The sequence below is a fragment of the Rhinolophus ferrumequinum genome, chromosome 14 (assembly GCF_004115265.2).
Source record: "Rhinolophus ferrumequinum isolate MPI-CBG mRhiFer1 chromosome 14, mRhiFer1_v1.p, whole genome shotgun sequence".
Lineage (NCBI taxonomy): Eukaryota > Metazoa > Chordata > Mammalia > Chiroptera > Rhinolophidae > Rhinolophus > Rhinolophus ferrumequinum.
This window is the reverse complement of record NC_046297.1, coordinates 58198415-58219088: the sequence shown is the minus strand read 5'-3', so window position 1 is coordinate 58219088 and position 20674 is coordinate 58198415. Positions and strand designations below refer to the sequence as shown.

Here is a 20674-nt window from a genome sequence, read left to right as displayed (position 1 = left end):
AAGGAAGACTAAAATACTGGGTACCATTTGTAATGGAAAAAATCTTTATTTTGTTGGTGGCAAGGAATTACCAAAAGCAAGAAGTAAGACAATGTCAGTTGGAGGGTCCTGATGGAGAGGGAAGGAGGCAGGGTAAGCAAGCAAGGGGAGGTCACCATTGACAAAGACTCTGTCCTTCTCCTGCCTTTAGTCATGTCGCTCCGAGCCCTCTTTCCAACTAAGTGTTGATGTTGGCTCTCATCCTTTCTTTGGCCTGCTCAGCCCAGTTTTAGCAACAATCCTGCAAAGTCAGGTTAGTGAGGTCCCCTGCCCCTGGACTTCTGATCACCCTTGATATTGGATGAAGTTCCTCATCCTCCATCTTTGATATATATAAGTCCTTGGCCTGGCCTTTAGCAAGAATTTTGTGAAGTTGGTTTAGCAAGAAGCTCCCTGCCCTCGATGTCCTCTATGAATAAATTTCCATCCACTGACCCCCTCACCTTGTTCCACGGCTATAAATCCCCACTTGTCCTCGTTGTATTTCAAGTAGAGCCCCATCTCCCTCCCCTACCATAATACTCCTATTGCAATAGTTTTGAATAAAGTCTCCCTTACAGTTTCAACAAGTGTCAAAATAATTTTCTGTAATATCATACAGTCTTGGGCAAGCTACAATCTTGCCTTTAGCCTCAATCGTCAGTGCCTTTTTTCTTCCTTGTTTCCTTTCTTCCTCTCTTCTCCTCTTCCTCCCCTCCTCCTCTTCTGTTCCTCTCTCTCTCATTTTCTTTCTTTCTTGGGCTAGGCTATTCCAGACTCAGGCTGAACTCTTTCAGTGATCATAATTACTGAAAAGATGTATAATTCCTGTCCAGATCTGGCACCTAACTCCCTTTGCAGCAGACCCCAAATTCTCTCTTCATGGCCACCAGAGCGACTGTCTCAGCTACTGTTTTCCACAGGAGGATGGGGTAATCACAACCAGCCTCAAGCAGCTGGGGGAACTAAAACAATAATATGTGTAAAAACTGCTTTGCAGATTGCAAAATGTTATATAAATATATTTTTAAAACAAAAGTAAAAGACAAAAAGGCTTGATGGAGTGTTGAAATTGTCGAACTGCTCTAAATCTTTAAAAGAGGAAATTATACGCCTGGACATAGCAGCAGTACCCTGATTATCCAGGGTCAGCTGCTGCAGCTGTGAACAATTTACCCACGTGATTATCTGATTTCTATCTCTCTCCATTTAAGGACAACAGAGCTGGAGAGCAGCTAAAGCAGTTGAGGGAGATAGTTTATGTGAGTAAAAAAAAAAAAAAAAATGTGTTCACATTTGCAAAGGTTACACAAAAATCTCAAGGTACCTAGTCATGGTTTGCAGAAAGAATCTTATATATTTTATGGGCTAACAATTTTTATAGTTGCAATATCTGCCAGGCTGTGCGGCTGACGCAATAAAAGTTGAGGGTTTTTTTATTTTTTTTATAGTCTAGTGGAGCTTATAATTAGCATCTTCTTTAGTGATGAAGAGCCAGATTGCCTTGATTTCAATCTTGAATCTACCATTTACCAGCTCTTGTCTTAAGCCAGTTACTGAACCTCGTCTTAAAAATAATTGTGATATCTAACTCATAGAGTTACTGAATGAAATAAATGTATAAATGCGCAGAGTGCTTAGAACAGTGACTGGTGTACGTAGAAGCTGTGTAAATTTTCACTGTTATTTGGAGTTGATCAGATCACATACAATAGCTGGCATTTGAGAGCCATAAGAGTTAGACGCTGTGTTAAAAGCTTTGCCAATCACTATCATTTATTCTCACAGCAACTCTATGCAGGAAAGAGTTGCCATAGCAGCCCTGATACAGAAAGGGTCTGCTTGTGGGGCTGGACCATGGCTAGCATCTAAGAACTTGGCTTTTGGAAAGATCCCTAAGTTACTAATTGATAAGGCAACTTTGCCCACCTAGAGTATTGAATTCTGCTAAACCAGCCTGCCTAGACCGTTTGTGCAAACACTGTAATTTATGGAGAATGCGTGCTTTCCTTTTGAGAGTCTGGAATGCTAGTAGGAAGTCATGGCCCTCCTGAAGGAAGAAGCTAGTTCTGTGTGGCCCTGGGAGGGAGAAGAGGGGAAGCCTGCACCTGGATTCTCCAGACAACACCTGGTATGTCCTTTTCCCTTGTGGATCTTTCTCTATGTCCTTTAACTGCAATAAATCTTAGCCACAGGTTCAACTATATGCTGAGTCCCTCTAGTACAGGTGGGTGCTCACAGGTCTTCAAAAACAAAATGAAGCAAAACAAAAAGCTCTCAAAGGGGGCCGGCCCGGTGGCTCAGTTGGTTGGAGCGCAGGCTCTCAACCACAAGGTTGCCAGTTCGATTCCTCGAGTCCTGCAAGGGATGGTGGGCTGCGCTCCCTGCAACTAGCAACGGCAAGTGGACCTGGAGCTGAGCTGCGCCCTCTACAACTAAGACTGAAAGGACAACAACATGAAGCTGAACGGCACCCTCCACAACTAAGAATGAAAGGACAACTTGACTTGGAAAAAAGTCCTGGAAGTACACACTGTTCCCCAATAAAGTCCTGTTCCCCTTCCCCAATAAAATAAATAAATAAATAAAAGCTCTCGAAGGTGTATAATGTGATTCTAATTTCATAAATTTAAAAACCAGAGGAATGGAACCTTATTTAATTTATTGAAATGTCGACATGGCCACTTAGTAGGTGAAAGAGCTGGGACCTACATCCTGTCTGTCTCCCTTCAAAGACTGTTCATTCCATTGTGCCAGGCAGCGACACCTGATTACATACATCCTGGGCCAAGGAAAACTTTCTAAGGCACCATGCCTACTCAGCTACTGGTGTTATGTGACCTTGGGAAGATATCCTAAAGGCTTTTGAACTTCAGATGTAGTCACTGTAAAACTGTAATAATAATAATAATAATGATTATTATTATTATTATAACAATGACATAGAACTGCTGTGAGGATTTAATAACATATGTACATGTTGTATATGTGAAGCATGTCCATATTAAATATATAATGTAGTAAAATCTATAAAGTATTTAGCCCAGTTCCTGGTACACAATAAACCTCAATGAATGAAACAGCGAGATAAATATTTACACACATGGTCAACATATATACACGTGCATAAATATATACACATATATTTACATGCATGGGCATATTGATAAATAGATACACACATACAGATATGCCCACAAGTTAATTACTCCTCTAACAAGTTTTGTCTTCATTATAGAGCATTGTTCACCATTCGTAAAGGAAGCCAGTGAGGATTTCATAATTGGGCTTGATTTTTACGCCTACCAGTTTCAATCTAGGGAACTACTTTTATCCAGAAACCTTTCACTCAAACCCTAAAGACTGACTTTCTTTAATGTTGAAGCTGTGGAATAAATTATTAACTGGAAAATCTAGAGCTTTGCTTGAGACACTAAATGGTATTTCTCATTATCTCTCACATACACATAAGTTGTGGCCGTGTTTTCGTAACTCAGAACCTGTGATCTAGCAATGACTCGCTGGGCTGGGAAACTAAAACTAACCTCAGAAACTCTGACTTCTACAGGTAGAGCATATTCGATCCTCCTGAAACTATGGAAAGCAAACGTCTGTGGTTAAGATTTGCTATCAATAATGCCTGATTTTATCCTTTACCTCGTGACTTCATGGCACTTATGTTTATAGCATTACAAAATTACACGGCAATTGAAGTATAATTACTCACTCTTTGGAAATCATTTGGAAACAATTTGTGGCATCCTCTATCTTCTCTCTGAAGTCGAGATGTGTCAGTCAGTAAAGTGTAGTTTAAGAGTCTGGTTTTCTCCTAGAACTTGGTGTCACCAAGTTTTCTGTCTGGAGCCAAGAGGACAGAACTGACTCTTACCCAAATACACCATTTTTCACTGTGGAACCCCAGTTACCCCAACCGACTATGAATTCACAGTTTTTAGCAGTAATATCCATTTGGACATTCCTACTTGAGTGACCTCAGACAAATTATTTAACTTACTGGTGTCTTATTTTCCTTCTCAGTAAAATGGAGATAAGAAGAATACCTGCCTCTAGTTAATATGTCCATTTAAAATTTTGTAAAGAGGGTTGATCTCATGTTAGGTGTTCTTACCACAATAAGATAAATTTAACAACAACAAAAAGAATATCTGCCTCAAAGAGTTGAAGAGGTTTAAATAAGTTAATAGGTGTAAAAATCATTAAAACAGTGTGGCACACGGCGTAAAATAAATAAACGCACAAATAAAATATAGACAGTACACCTTGGACTGTTCTGTCCTTGCATCTATCTCCATCTTCTAGTCCCAATAAGATGATAAGCTGTTTAAGGCCAGGAGCCACACTGGCACTACGCTTTTCTATCCACCTTCCCACCCTCAGTAAACAGATTAGGCCATCGATGACCAGTTGTGAGTTTGACCGCAGCAATGTCGCGTACAATAAAACACACTGGGATATACTGAGTGGCTTGAGTGCCTTTCTAACCAATGTCTCTAGATCGGTAGCTTTCACAATACTTGACTCCAACATACAGTAACAGTTTTTATGTTGCAAGTCAATATACACATGAAAAAGTCCATGTGCTTATATAGTGTATAATCTAACAGAAGTCAAAGTTTTGCAGGACAATACTTAACCTTACTACATAAAATGTGCTCTGATATTTTCTATTCTAAGTAAATCCAGTCCAGGGCATCTCCAACTTCCACGGGCATGCAGATCACTCGGGGGTCACACTAAAATGCAGGTCCGATTCCGCAGGACTTGGGTAAGATCGAGTGTGTTTGCATTGCTAGCATGCTTCCAGTGACACTCTGGGTCCCTGAACCACACTCTGAGTAGTAAGAGTCTGGGATAGTCTACTTTAAAAAAATTTTAATGCTGGGAATGGATCTCTGTACTTATTTCACAACCCACTAAAGAAAGGGTTGCACTCTGCAGTTTGTAAAACACAGCTCCAAATAATTTCAAAAGTTTCTTTCATCTCTGTAATTCGACTTTATCTTCCTAGCCCTGGGACAGAAATCTTAGCAGTTCACAGCAAGAATGACTCAAGTACCGGTATTACCTTTCATCTTGACATCTTTCTCCTGCCACGCCTATCTAGTTCCCAGCCCTTTCCTCACTGTTCTAAGCCTACACCTTGCAGCTACACTGTAGTAATAAATTGACTGAGCATTATTAAGAGCAGAACACTGAACCAAGTGCTTTATATCTACCCCATATACTCCTATAACCACCCTATGCAGGTATCCCCATTTCACAGATGAGAGAAGGTAAGGAGCTAATAACTGGTGGGGCTGGGAACCCAGAGCCGGTGCTCCTGTGACAGCCATCCTCTGAGATTGCTCGGAGTTTTCCTTGCCTGCTGGTATGCACATGCTTGTATAGTCGTCTCTCACACTGAATAAGGCTGACTTGGTAACCAAGCGAGTACTGAGGAAATGACAGTGAGTGACATCTAAGGCTCAGTTAGAAGACATAGTGGCTTCTGTCTTACACTCTCTTAGACAACTCCCTCTGGATGAAGCCTGACTGCCATGTCATGAGAATTCTCAAACAGTCTTATTTGAAAGTCCATAGAGCCACGAACTGAAGCTTCCAGCCTGCCAACAGCCGGCACCAACTTATCAGGCACACAAGTGAGACACTGTGGAAGTCAATGCCCCAGCCTGCCAACCCTCAAGAGGACTGTAGCCTCAGCTGACGACTACAACCTCATTAAGACCTTAAGCCAGAACCACTCTGGCAAGTCCCTCCCAAATTCCTAGCCCACAGAAACTGTGCGAGATGAGAATAAACATTTATTATTGTTTTACACCATTAAGTTTTGGGGGTAATTTTTTATACAGCAACAGAAAACAAATATCGTTCTTAACCAATAGGTGGTATTACATCATTATCATTCAGCCCTAAAAGGAAAGTGAAAGTTTTATGAAGGCCTTTTGGATTACTGCTTTTTTACTTTGGCAGCTTATACCCTGCCCGGTCCAGCAAGTTTTCGTTCTCCCCTTGCAACCAATTTTGTAAGAGTCATTACTTCCCATCCAGATTTGACCAGATGACTTCCTGTAGCCAGTTGTATACGGGAGCAGTAATGTTAAATCACATCCAAACAGGAGTGTTTGGAGATACTGCAAGAATCAACTTGCCCTCTTCGCTTCTGCTCTCACCTGTAAAAACAGTGTATCCCAGAGAGTTCATGTTCCTTTAGCCTGGGTCCCAGAATGAGAAGGCATGGAACGTGTACCTGAACTTAATGCTCAGCTTGGAGACAGACCGAGCTGAGCCCAAGCAGAGGCACAGTTGACTTATAGGCCCCTGAGTGAGAAATAAATACTTGCTATAAGCCAACTTAGAGTTGTTTGTTACCGCAGCCAAAGCTGACCCATACACTCACCATGCTGTATGATGCCATACTCCATAAGCCGGTGGCAAAGCTGCTCGGCCTCTTTCCTTGTGGTGGCCTCGCCTTCCTGAACCAGCCAATCCAGGAACTCAGAGGCCATGAAGGTGCGCTCATACTTGACTCCCTCCTCTTCCCGGGGCTGCAAGAGTGTGTTTTCAGGGCTCATCAGCCTGGGAGGAAGAAAGGGACAACAAAATAAACCTATGCAAAAGGAAAAGAGCTCATTTGAAATCCTATGTCACAGGCTTCTGTGAAGCATCGCAGCAAAGTTGTCAGACAGACAGATGTGTCTGTCACATGCTGCCACAAATGTAATTATTTTTTCAGTCTCGACGTGGATTCTTCTTTATACCTTTACTCATAAAACTAGTTATAAAACGTGGTTATTAAACTGTGTTCCTGTGAGAGCCAGCCTCCAAGATGGCTCCGGTGATCCTCGCCTGCTGGTATGCACATGCTTGTATAGTCGTCTTACACTGAATAGGGCTGACCTGGCAACCAAGAGAACACTGAGGAAATGACAGTGTGTGACGTCTAAGGCTCAGTTAGAAGACATCATAGCTTCTGTCGTACACTCTCTTAGACAACTCCCTTGGTTATTAAACTATGTTTAAGCCATCCAGTCTAAGGTATGTTTTGTTAAAGCAGCCCTGACTAAGACTACTTAAGTCACTCCTTTACTACCAGCCCCCTATCCCCACATAGCTTGTTTCTCACACCTACCTTCCCAAGCATTCTTCAGCTCCTCTTGCTCTTATCCTCACCATACCTCCAAAATAGCTCCCACGGGCATCATCAGAAGGCTCCCTTGCATCCATATGTGATGGGCATTTGGTAGGTCCCCATTTTGGCTGGCATGAAGAGCATTAGATGCTATTGACCACTCCCCTCAGCTGGAGGGACATCACTGTACTGGTTTCCCTCCCAGCCCTCTGGTCTCACCTTTCTCAGTTAATTTTGTGTTGACACCTCCTCATCTCGCTGGACCTTAAAGGCTGGAATTCCTTGAGATTCAGTTCCCCAAATACCTCTTCCTCATTCCATAGTTTCTCAATCATGTTCTTTCATCATCATGGCTTTAATTGCCCCAAGAATTTCCCCAAGGATTTCCATATTTTTATCCCTAGACCAGACCTATATTCCTAACTCCACACCTTTCTATCCACACGGGCATCTCAAAGACACCTCGAAATAAACAAGCCCAAAACTGGTCCTGTGCCACCATTTGGAAGCCACCGAAGGGGCACAGGATGGGCAAGTAGGAGACTTAAGACCCAAACAGCTTTGCTACAAATTAATCAACATAATTTCTCACTGCTTCAGTTTCCCCAACCTCACAGTAAGTGAAGAAGATAATGCTTTGTCTACTTCCTTCCCTGGGTTGCTGTTATCATCAAAAAATATTAGGGGAAAAAAGTTCTAAGCTTTTATAAAAGTATGCTTTTATACTAAGAATGTTTATAAAAGCTGTTAGCATATAACAGAACTCATTAAAAACATTCTTATTTGGCTTTAACAGAATGCATTTAAAAATCTTATTTAGACCTTTCCAAAGTCAATCCTCTTCTGTGCTTTTAATCCATCCTTGAAAGAGCTACTAGGCTGCTTCCCAAGGTCAGTAACAGCTGCGTTGGTATGAGCAATAAGAATTATATTTCCTATAATAATGACCAGGCTCTTCTTAGAAGATAGAAAGGGCAACTGTTACATAGACATGTATGACGATATGTCATACATGTATGACCACGTGCATACACAGATGACCATGTGCACAGATAGCCCCAACAGCTCCTCTTGTGCTCCTTTCCAATGTGACTTTACTTTTTTCCCATCAAGAGACTGAGTCTACTTCCGCTTCCCTTGAACCTGGGCTGGCTTTGTGAATTGCACTGACCAACTAAATTTAGCAGAAGCGACGTTATGTGACTCCAAGGCAAGGCTGTAAGCGGTCTTGCAACTTCTGCCTTCGCCCCCTTGGAGTGCCAGGCTGAGACCATCATGAAAGGAAGCAAGTCTCACCTATTAGAGGTAGGGGGGCCCCAAGAAGGAGACATGAACCCTCAAGGGAGCACATAATCTTGTGAACGGTCCTGTAATCCAATCGTAGAGATTCCCCCACCTTGCTTTCTCCCACCTTTATGTAATTTTCCTGACATTCCCTCCTAATTCCGAATGTATGAAAGGAACTGCAAAACTGTTCTTCATCAGAGCATTTAAGTAAGATCTTATTTCCCAGCATGCTGTCAGTTGGGCTCAAATAAACTAAAATAAACTCTTATGAAAAATAAAAAAAAAATAAAAAAGGAGAACTGAGATGTTCAGGTAACAGACAGCACCAATTCTGGGACATGTGAGTGACGCTATCCTGGACCTTCCAGCCCAGGAAGGAAACATTGGAATGAGCCCAGATGAAGCGAGTAGAGGAATCACCATGCAACCCACAGAATCCGGAGAGATAATACATCATTTAAACGACTAAGTTTGAGGTGATACGTTTTGCAGGATGAGATAACATTCACACCAGTGGGCCATGGCAAAAAGATGTGAAAACCCACAAGAAGAGACACGCCACACCACCCAGAAAGTACTGTAGGAACAAAGAATGAATACTGGAAGCTCCTGGAAATAAACTGCATGGAAGAAAGCCACATGGTGTTGGACCTGGGAGCATACATTGGTGATAGGAACCTACAAAGGACAACTAAAGGGCCCACGTGCATGCCCAAATAGGAACACCACCATTTCTTGATTTCTTTTGACCCTCAAATAAGGTATTTTGGAGTGAAAATAGAATAAAATTAGCTTCAGGTGTTTTCCAGTTATAGACATTATTTCCTCTAAGAAGTCACTTCTGGTCCCACAAACCTGGGCCATGTGCCACTTCTCAGGGCTCCCCTGCTTCCTTCTCTGCAAGGCCCTTCTTAGAGCCCTTTTGAGACAAATGTCCCTGTCTCTGTATTTCACAATTGTTTCCTATCACAATGGGCCCTCAAACGTATTTGCAGAATGAATAAATGAAACTCATTTCTCTGTACTCCCTTGCTACACATCATTATCCAAGATTATATTAAAAATGACCCCTTATGATGACCCTGTGTGGAGATAAGGTGAATCGAGAGTTTCTGCCTTATTGACACTCTCCATTTATGATACAGACACAGAGGCCTGGCCTCTATCTCTGTTTCAAACCACTCTGTCCCTTCCAGCTCAGCGATTTTCCTTTCAGGGTATGGGGAGGACAAAAGGATGGAGGTTTACTTGTGTCACTTCTTCTAACCAGAAAAATGACGTACCAGCCCTCTACAGCTCCTGCTACGTAGCTGGTGGCCTCTGGACAAGTCGTTGTTTAGCTGTTGCTGCAAATGTATGCTTTGAAAAAAGACCAGTTGGCAGGCCTGCTGGGTTGGTCTGGCTTGCCATTGAAAACATGCCCCACCACACTTAGCTCTTCCTTATTTCATTTCCCCTTAAAGTGAAGTAATGTCCCTTTCCAGGTTCCTCTGCTTAAGACAAAGCCTTTCACGGGATTTAATTTTAGAAATAATATGTAGTCACAGTGTTAAAGCAAGAATTTGACTTACTACTTGTTCCAATTATGTTTTGCTATGTAACAAGCTACCTCCAAAATGTGCAGGCTTTAAAACGCCACCATTGAATGATATATTCCATGGGTCGCCTGGGGCTCAGCTGGGCAGTTCCTCCCTCACTTTCGCTTGGAGTCACGCATGCAATTGCAGGCAGATGGTGGCTGGGCTGGATGTCTAACGCTGCAGTTCTGAGTCAGCAGAGCCTCTTCCTCCAGTGAGGCAGGCCAGACACTGAAATGCAGAGCTCCAGAGGAAGAAAGCAGATGGTGCCAGGATTTTTTTACAGTTTTATTGAGACATAACTCACTTACCATACAATTAACCCATTTTACAGGTACAATTGAATGGTATTCAGTATACAGAGGCGTGCGACCAACACTACAATCCATGTTCGAATAGATTCATAACTCCAAAAGGAAACCCCATAACCATTGGCAATCACTCTCCACTTCCCCGTTGCCCCATCCCTGGGCAAACACCAATCTATGTTCTGTATCTATAAATTAGAGACTATCCCCATTCCAGAGAGTTCATATAAACAGAATCACGCAACACGTGGTCCTTTATGACTAGTTTCTTTCATTTACTACAATGTTTCCAAGGTTCATCCCTATGGTAGCATGTATTAGTATTGCATTCCTTTTTATTGCCAAATAATATTCCATTGTATGGAAATATCACATTTTGTTTATCCATCCGTCAGATGATGAATATTTGGGTTGTTTCTATTTTTGGTTATTACGAATAATTCTTCTTTGAACATTCCTACACATGTTGTTGTGCAGACATTCATTTTCATTTCTCTCGGATATACATCTAGAAGTAGAATTGCTAGGTCACATGGTAACTCTGTTTAGCCTTTTGAGAAACTACCGGACTGTTTTCCAAAGTGGCTGTACCATTTTACATTCCCACCAGTAAGGTATTAGAGTTCTAACTTCTCCGTATCCTCACCAACATTTGTTATCATCTGTTCTTCTTTATCAAGGCCATCCTGATGGGTGTGGGATGATTTTGATTTGCATTTCCCTGATAATTAATGACATTGAGCACGTTTTCATGTGCCTAATTTGTCCATGTGTATATCTTTGGAGAAATTCCTGTTCCGATCTTTTGCTCATTTTATAATTAGATTACTTGTCTGTTTATTATTGAATTTTAAGTATTCTTTAGATACTTAAGAATGCATGTTAAGTCCTTTATCAGACATATGATTTGCAAATATTTTTTCCCATTCTCTGGGTCATTTTTTCACTTTCTTGGTGAAAATTGTATTGCTTGTAACCCAAAGTCTGTAATTTTTATGTAATCCAATTTATCCATTTTTTCTGTTTTGTCACACGTGCTTTTGGTGTCACATCTCAGAAACCATTGCCTAGCTCAAGCCCACAAAGATTTACTCCTACGTTTTTTTCTCAGAGTCTAATAGCTTTAGTTCTTATATTTAGTTGTCTGATTCATTTGGGGTTAATTTTTCTACAAGGCCTGAGGTATGGGTACAACCTCATTCTTTTGTATGTGTGGATCCAGTTGTCCCAGCACCATTACTTCAAAAGTCTATTCATTCCCAGTGAAACATCTTGGTACCCTTGTCAAAAATCAATCAACTACGCAATGCCGAGGCTCAGAAGATATAGAATGTCAATGTCCCTGAATTATATTTGTCAAAGTCATCATATACATGCCAGACTCAAAGGGAGGGGACATACATGCCACGTCTTCATGGAAAGAACAATATGCTCATATAGGAAAAGTTAGAAATGTTTGGGGTCATCTTTGCCGACTAGCTACCAAACTGCTTTATTTTAATTAGTCAGCTGAAAGGTAATTTCAATATTTATGGCTCATTCACAGTTTTGTTGTCTCTTCCTCATTAATTTAATTTTTTTAAAATTTCCTTAAAGTGTGGGATAGTTTTAAAAGAATGAGCTCTAAAGACAAACATAGCTTCAGATCCTAACTCTGCACCCGTGTTAGCTCCATGACTGCTTCCCCAAGTGTAAGGTGGGGATATATCCTCCTTGTGGGATTGTTGTGCAGCTTAAGTGTGACAATGCATAAAATGCTTCAATCACGGTGCCAAGTACACCATACACACTCACTACACTTGATCGGTGATGATGATGATGACAAAAGTTTTCTGGAGCCATTATTCGATAAAGTCAAACACTTCTCTCTGTGGCAAAATGAATCAAGGTTCTGGGTGTATTTCTATACACAAGAACAACAGGTCCATTTTCATTAGTCATGAGAAGTGTGTATGATGTGCTGAAATGCTTCCATTTTATGGAACAAAAAATTTTTAATCAGAATTGTCCTGTGCTGGCCTATAATCATGCCATAAAGCCACACACCTTATAAGGTGTTAGGCATCAACAATACATACTCACCTCCTGCAAGTACTCACCAGATTGTTATCATGTTTCTGAGCTGACTTCAACCTTTCCTGGGTATGTATCTCAGCCAGATTTCCCAGACTTACTTTAACCCAGAGGGAAGGCAGCATTACAATAGAAGGAACTGCTACATTTCGGGGCCAGTACAGGAATAGAAATAAGCTGATAGCAATCTCGTTGTACATTGAGAGAATATTCAAAAAAGCTGGAAAGGCTCTATAGAACGTGGGAACATATGTGAATGGTATACATGAGCACAAGCGAGGGAGGAAATCAAAACGACTCATGGGCTAGTTAGCCAAAAACATGTTTTAGAATGTAGAGAGAGTGCTTTAAAAAAAAAAAAAAAAGGAATGTGTTAATATAATGATAAATTATTTTTAGAAGCAAAACATAAAACTTTATATACATAATAACCATTAAAAATTAAAAACTCATTCACCCAAATATTAAAAGTGCTACTTCCCCTGGGGGTAGCTTATGAAAAATGTTTCTTAACTCTTAATAGAATTCTTCATTATTCAAATTACTCCCCAGAGAGAATAGACTACGTTTGTAACTAAGGGAAAATGTTATCAATAAAAAAGTTATATTAAAGTTAAGTTTATGTTTAACCAGATGACTTGTTCTTCACAAAATGCTTATATTAATATCCAACATAATAAAGTAGTTCCCAATGTATAAATTATGTATTTAGATGTATGCTTCCAATACACACTTTGAATGTATAACATTGACTTGTATGATTAGCAAGAAAGTATTAATTAGGGAGGAATGCTTCCATGAGCATTGGTATTTTTGAGTATGATGCTATTATCTACAGAAGAGATGTCATACAGCTAAATTGACATAATTTTCACAATAATTAGGTTTGGAACTAGTAAACCGAAAGCTGTTCGGTTAATATTTATGAAGAAAAATATCACATCCTGGAAAAGGTGAGGGGAAGGGAGGAAAAATAGCATTTTTCACTCTTGGCCAACAAATATCCTTCACCTTCCTTCACCTGTCGCCAAGTCATACACTGAATTGAACGTACTCCTTTTTATGTTAGCTCCTTACGCAGACTGTTCCCTCACATCTTCCCTCCTTCCTTTTCCTGGAGAAATCCAAACTACTCTTCATAAAAAGGGGCTCACTCTACAGTGATGCAGGCTGTTCACTGCACCAGGGAACCTAGCTTCTGGGGAAAACAAGGGCAAAAATCCAGCCCCAACTCTCCAAGAACAGTCCCGTGGAGATGAGAGACAGCACCAGCCTGGAGGAAAAGTCAAAAGGGTGACTGGTTCTCATTTACATAAAGGTGATAAATGAGATCCTGGGGCTCTGTTTTAAAAGGCTAGATTAGGTACTACCTTAAAGTCAATAGTAGGGTTTACATATCCTCTTAGTTTTTAATGCACTATACTTACCCCTGTAGCTAAACTAGAAACTTCTGAAAGATAGACACTGCATCTTAAATGCTTTTATTTCTTAGAAAACCCAGCCCAGGGAGGGCTTTATATATTAGGTGCTCAATAAATATTTGTTCATCAACTGACTGAAAACTAAGACCACCACAAGCAACAGTAATAGAGTGTGTTATTTGTCTTTGAAAGATAAAATCCTTCCTCTTTGCTTGCTATTTTAAATTTGCTGGAAGAAAAGCAGGAACTTTTTTAATGCTGGGTTTATGCTCATAAGAGACTGATATCTTGGAACCCAAGATGTAATTTTCACATCCCCCATGGTTTTTAGTGTTGTGGTATTAAACATTTTCAGAACTTGAATCAGCTTTAGATAGAAGCCAAGTGTGGAGTCCAAGTCCATGGCTATCCTAAAAGGCTACATTCAACTATGGTTTCATAACCGTAAAATTGCACAAGGAGAGAAACCAAGCACTTTTACGCTGAATTTAAAACAATTCAAATCACTGTGAGCCTTTTCAAATAACTGTCAAGGGAAGCTGGTTTTAAAACATAGTATAAAAGCTTTTTTAAAGGGAATGGTTATTATTTATTGTGGATGTTTCTATAATTAGCAGAAAATAGAAGGATTTGCTGCCAAAAACAAAGAAAGAGTGAGTAAAGAAAAAATTTAGAGGGGGTAAGATGAAGTAATGAAGAAAAATGGAAGACAATACCAACGAGGGAAAATTAAATGAATATATTTAAAAGAGGTAAGAAAGAACGATAAAAAACTGAACACAATGAAAAGGAAGGACCATTTTTCTGCAGGATAATGGGCTCGGTGACAGTGGGACCACTTTGTTCTGCATGTTTGTAGAAATAGTATGAAAGAAGAAGGGAAACAGCTTCTGCAATTTTTTTTAACCAAGGTCTGACATTGTATAGTCATAAGACTCCCTGTCTTAAAACAGATTTAAAATCACTGTTCTAATACGTTTATGGTCAATTGATTTTTGACAAGGATGTCAAAGCCATTCAACAGGGAAAGAATGTCTTTTCAACATATGGTGCTAGGACAATTTGAGTCACGCAAAAGAATGAAGCAGGACCCTCATCTCATACCCAACACAAACAATAACTCAAAATATATTAAAGACCTAAATGTAACAGATAAAATCATAAATGTTTTATAAGAAAATATAAGGTTCAGTCTTCATGACTTTGGATTTGGCAAAGGATTCTTAGACACCAAAATTACAAGTGACAAAGGAAAAAAAAATGAATAAACTGAACGACAACAAAATTTATAACTTTTATCCTTCAAAGATACCACCAAGAAAGTGAAAAGACAGCTCACAAAAGGGGAAAAAAACACTAGCAAATCATACGTCTGATAATGGATTTGCATCCAGAATATATAAAGAACACTTTAAGCTCAAAATAAAAAGATAAGCCAATCTAAAAGTGGGCAAATGATCTTTACAAAGTCCAAACAATATATACAAACAGTCAATAAGCACATCGGAAAATGCTAAGAATCATTAGTCACCAGAGAACTGCACATCAAAACCACAACGAGATACCACTTCACACCCAGTAGTTGGTTAGAACCAAAGTCAGATAATAACAAGTGTTGGCAAGGATGTGGAGAAATTGGAAGTCTCATACACTGTTGGTGGGACTGTAAAATGGTGCAGCCAATTCAGAGAAGTCTCTCGGTTCCTCAAACCATTAAATATAAAGTTACAATATGATTGAGCCATTCTACTCCTAGGAGAAATGAAAACATGTCCACAGAAAAATCTGTCAAATGTTCATAGTAGTGTGGATGAAAAAGGAACCGCATACTAAACCCAAGAATCTCGCGGGGAAGCCTACATGACGGGCCTTACAAACCCACACACCAAAAGTAACCCACATAGGATGGTCTGAACATAAAAATTCCTAAAAGTGGATCATGATGGGTAGACACATCCTAGGCCAGTAGCTTCCCTGACACAGGTCAATCTTTACAGTAGTGAGCCTGTCTATTGTCTTTTTGTATCTAAAATAACATACTCTTGGAATGTCAGAATAGTCTTCTTTTCCAGACCCCTCGAGGCACAACCCACCGCACCAGAGCACAAGACCTCAAAACCCCTCGTTATTATCTGGTTCCCCGAATACCACCTTTATGTGCTGCAAACATGAATTATTAAGTATCGTGTACTCACCAATGTAACTATGTCTCTCCATTTTACTTTTTATCCAATCCCAGAGATTTCTCCGCTTTCCTTTCTCCTAGCCCCTTAATCTAACCCATGGATTTCCTGTAACCCTCCTTACATCTGCTCCTTTGATTGTAATGTATAAAATAAGCTGCAAAACTGCCATTCTCTGGAGTATTTTCTCAATCCAATGAGATTTTGCTTCCTGGCAATTGTCGTCAGTTTGGCTCAAATAAACTCATAAACGTTCTCTACAGGTTTGGACATTCCGTACATCGACAGCAGTACTGTTCATTACTGTCAAAATCTAGAAACAACCCAAATGTCCATCTATTGCTGAAAGTGAAAATGTCACATATCCATACAATGGAATATCATTTGCCTATAAAAAGGCGTGAAATACTGAAACATGCTACAATATGGATAAACCTTGAAAAATTTTACTATCCATGTGAGAAATGTCCAAACCTGTAAAGAATTTTTATAAGAGTTTATTTGAGCCAAAACTGAATGATAATTGCTGGGAAGCAAGATCTCAAATGCTTCAGAGAATGACTATTGTTTCTTTCGTACATTTGAGATTAAGGAGGAAATAATAAGGCAGACGACATGAAGGCTGGAGAAAGCAAGGTGGGAATGTGATTACAAGAGAGTTAAAAAGATTATGTGTTTCCTTAGGGGTGCTTATCTCAGAGGTGTGTTAACCTAGATGCACAGAAACAATGGAAAGGGCTTCACGAAGGCAAAGATAAACCTTCTACTAAAAAGTTCTATGCTTGAGGCCTGACTCCCCACCATGACCTGCCCAGTTAGGAATTTATGATCAGATCACCCTCTGAGGTCACTTTCCTAGAACACCTTTTTCGTCCACAATACTATATTAAAGAGACCAGTCACAAAAGACCAATATATTACATCATTCCATTCATATAAAATGTTTAGAACAGAAATCCATAGAGGTAGAACGTAAATTAGTGGTTGCTCTGGGATGAATGGGAAAATAGGGAAATGATAGCTGAGGGGTACGAGGTTTCTTTTTGAGGGGATGAAAAGGTTCTAAAATCATGGTGATGGTTGCACATATCTGTGAATATACTAAAAGCCATTACACTGTACACTTTAAATGGGCCAGTGGAGCAGTAGGTGAATTATATCTCAATAAAACTGTTAAAACATCACTACTTTGGTCATTTCATTTACTCATTCATTAATTCAATAAACATTTATTGAGCATCTTCTATGTCTCAGGAGATGCAGAAATGAAAAGGCCCTTGTCCTTAAATTGTTTACTGCCCAGTGGGGAAGCAAACATTACAAACCTTCCGTGTTTCCCAAAAGTAAGACCGAGCTGGGCAATCAGGTCTAATGTGTCTTTTGGAACAAAAATTAATATAAGACCCAGTCTTATTTTACTATAAGGCCGGGTATAATGTAATATAATATAATATAATACTGGGTCTTACATTAATTTTTGCTCCAAAAGACACATTAGAGCTGATCGTCCGGCTAGGTCTTATTTTCAGGGAAACATGGTATGCACAAGGCAGATAAATGCTAAAACAGAGTAAGACATACATACAGAATGAAAAGGAAACAAGGAACGAAATCCCTAAGTCTACCAGAGGGAGCTTCCAAACTCCAAGTTAAGAAGAAATGGGAGTTGGCTCTGGCAGTGAGAGGATACAGGATCCAGGAGCAGCTAGTCCTAAAGGCATGATACAAGGAGAGGCCAGGAGAAGCCGTTCAGTGTTAAGAAGAGTCAGGGTGGGGGTGGGGTGGGGGTGAGAGGGACCACAAAGTAGAAGGAGAGAAGCCTGGGCCCAGGCAGCCGTCAGGTCAGAAAGGCTTCAGATCCTAAAGGTGAATCGAGTGCATAAATTCTGAGCTCAGGTGAGTCATGAAGATAACAAAGACGGCAGCAGACTGGTCCTTTTGTATAATGATGATCAGGCCTTCTTTTGCTTTTTATTATGGTCATTGTGCTTTCAGCTCAACAATGAATTATCAGCACTTAAGGAGGACAGCGCCCTGGGATGGTCACTGGAAATACAAAGAGTAAGTCAAGGTTATTACTCTGGAAGACCAGGAGGAAGCAAGGTAACTAAAGTTCTTTAAACTGCTCTTATACACTTGGATTTCATCCATCTGCTGGAAACCAATAGGGAGTCCTTAGCACCAAAGGACCAGCTGCTAACCTCAGTCTAGGGGAAATGGGATAAAGAAACACATGGTAAACTGGAACCACTGGTGTTCACCTAGATGCTAACAACCTGCTCCTCTCTCTCTCTCTCTCTTATTCAGATTGATTTGAAGGCTCCTGCTATAGATATGTTAATTGACTAGAGGAATTCTGCTTGAGGCAAAACAGCCCCTAATCCAAGGAATTTTTGCTGCAGAGGTGGAAAAATGTGTGTGAAACAATAATTTTATCAAAGATATACAGGAACCTCAGGACAGACTCAACCAGCAACAGAGATATGGAGACGTTGTGCTCTTCCTGGGATCCCACCTCTCACCCCATCCTGCCTCCTTTCCCTTCACAGAACAGAGGCTTAAACTTGCGGCACTCTCATGATGGGTTTGAACTGTTGACAGCTCCTGCCTTCTCCATCAATAAACCTCTCCTTATCCCAAACTCTGATCTCTTCAATATTGGCTTTTGTGAAGCACTGAGCACACAAAACTTGAGATGATTACAAAATGTGATAGGAAGGAGAGCCTTCAGTATTTCTGAATCTCTGTGTCCTAGTGCAGGAAGGAAATAGAAGGATAAAACAACACAGCAGAGCCAAGCAAGAGGAATCTGGGAGGGAGCTGGTTGACTGACTACCTTCTGCTCTGCTCGTGCCCTATTAGCACAAACTGTTCCGGAGAGACAGTGGCAATGTGAAGCAGCCCTGGGTTTGAATCTCTGAAGTGCAATTTCCAAGCTGTGGTTGGGCTTTAATCCTGTTTCTTCTTGTATATAATGAGGATAATAATGCTTACCTCAGTGGGGTTGTAAAAATTAGAGCTAATCTGTATAAAGCAGCTAGCATATCAACCTGGCACAAAGTAGCAGTGAGCAAATGATACACACGGCTACACACACGTGAAAACACACACACACACACACACACACACACACACTCAAACTCTCCTGAGAGTTGACCCGTATCATCTCTTGTCAATCCTTGTCAGGTTGTGATACAGGGGAGCTAGCATGTCCCTAGGTAGACAGGGAGGTCCCTGGTGGAATAAACAAAAGACAGCCATATCCTAAAACACTTTTGAAATCACTCCTTCGCTCTGCTCCAGGACATAACGTAACAAGGCCTTGAGGTTAATCATAAAATTCCTTTTGGCCTGACAAACGGAGCTGATCTGATAGATAAGAGTGGGTTACTTTGCTAATTCCTGAGCAAGCAGAATAAACCTGGTAGACGAATTTCATTAGAAGGTGTCAGTTCCCTTCTTCAAACAGTCCCCTTCTTCAATCAGCTTCCCTTCCCCAAACAGGCAAGGGAAGGTATAAAAGTAAGAACTTTTGCATCAGTCAGGGGGCCACCCCAATTCGGGACCCCCTCCTGCTCGGGAGCTTTGACTCTTTGCTTTCAATAAATCTATCCTCTTTTTAAAATTCTTTGCCTCTCCTGGGTCCATGTTTCCATTCTTCTGTCTCACAAGACAGGATGCCAGCCTACGCCCAGAAACTGCCGGCAGATCCAACATCATCTACGTCATTTGCGGAATCACAGGAAAATATTCCTCTATCAGTTGGACAACAGTACAAACCAGCCAGAAGAATCCATTGCCATTCAAGAGACAGGTGAAACATTAAAAAAAAAAAAAAAAAGCCAAAGAGTTCAATTACTTAAAAGGACATTTTACATTCTAGAGAATGCTAACACTGACACAAAAGTTAATTTTACTTAGGATATTAAATTACAGTACAATACAGAGGACAATTTTAAAAAAATACTATTTGGGTGGTAGTTCCATAATTTTTCAGGGTGTGACAATTTGAGCTGCAGGCTTCTGGTAAGGGTATTTTATATATATTACACTTCAACAAATTTCACTAATAAAGTCAAAAATGTTATCTGGATTGTCTTTCTCTCGGGTCTTTTGTTAGGGGCCCTGAAATTAATTAATGCCTTTTGTCAATGTGGTGCTTCTTTTCATTTGGTGGAACAATGCCTTTGCTTACACTCCCCAGCTCTGTGTGAAGAAACCTTAAGTAGAGTTGTTTTCGTTTAGCAAACAAAACAAGAAAAACAACAAAGGAACTATACCTCCTGGGGAATCATCTCTGCATTTAAAGACAAAGCCAGCCACCCCGGGAACCCCAACACAAAGCCTGGGAATAACGGGAAGAAGAAATACCCTCCTCCCTGGAAAACTCCCAGCCATGCCTTCCACTGCTGTCACTCCTACACAATTTACTTTTACTTTGTTTCCATTCCTGCCTCTTAGAAGGGCCTGCCCCCTCTTCTACTGTGTATTTCTTTTTTTCACCTTTGTCTCCCTTGGCATAACCTCAGGCTGCACCAACCCCCTTGATCCATTCACTCTAGAATCTCAACATTTAAAAACAAACAAGAGCTATTTCCTCTAGAAAAGACTCTGGGTTCTTAATCTCTTCCAGATGGAATAAAAATGACACTTGCCG

At 40.4% G+C, this 20674-nt stretch overlaps 1 protein-coding gene across 1 annotated transcript in view; it reads right to left on the bottom strand.

The window, feature by feature from the left end:
- The window catches only part of DEPTOR (DEP domain containing MTOR interacting protein), a 141966-nt gene that overhangs the window by 70022 nt on the left and 51270 nt on the right, over nucleotides 1–20674 (bottom strand). The window contains exon 4 of the mRNA XM_033126381.1: nucleotides 6437–6615. Coding sequence (XP_032982272.1) covers nucleotides 6437–6615 — 179 coding nt within the window. The remainder of the gene's footprint in view (nucleotides 1–6436; nucleotides 6616–20674) is intronic.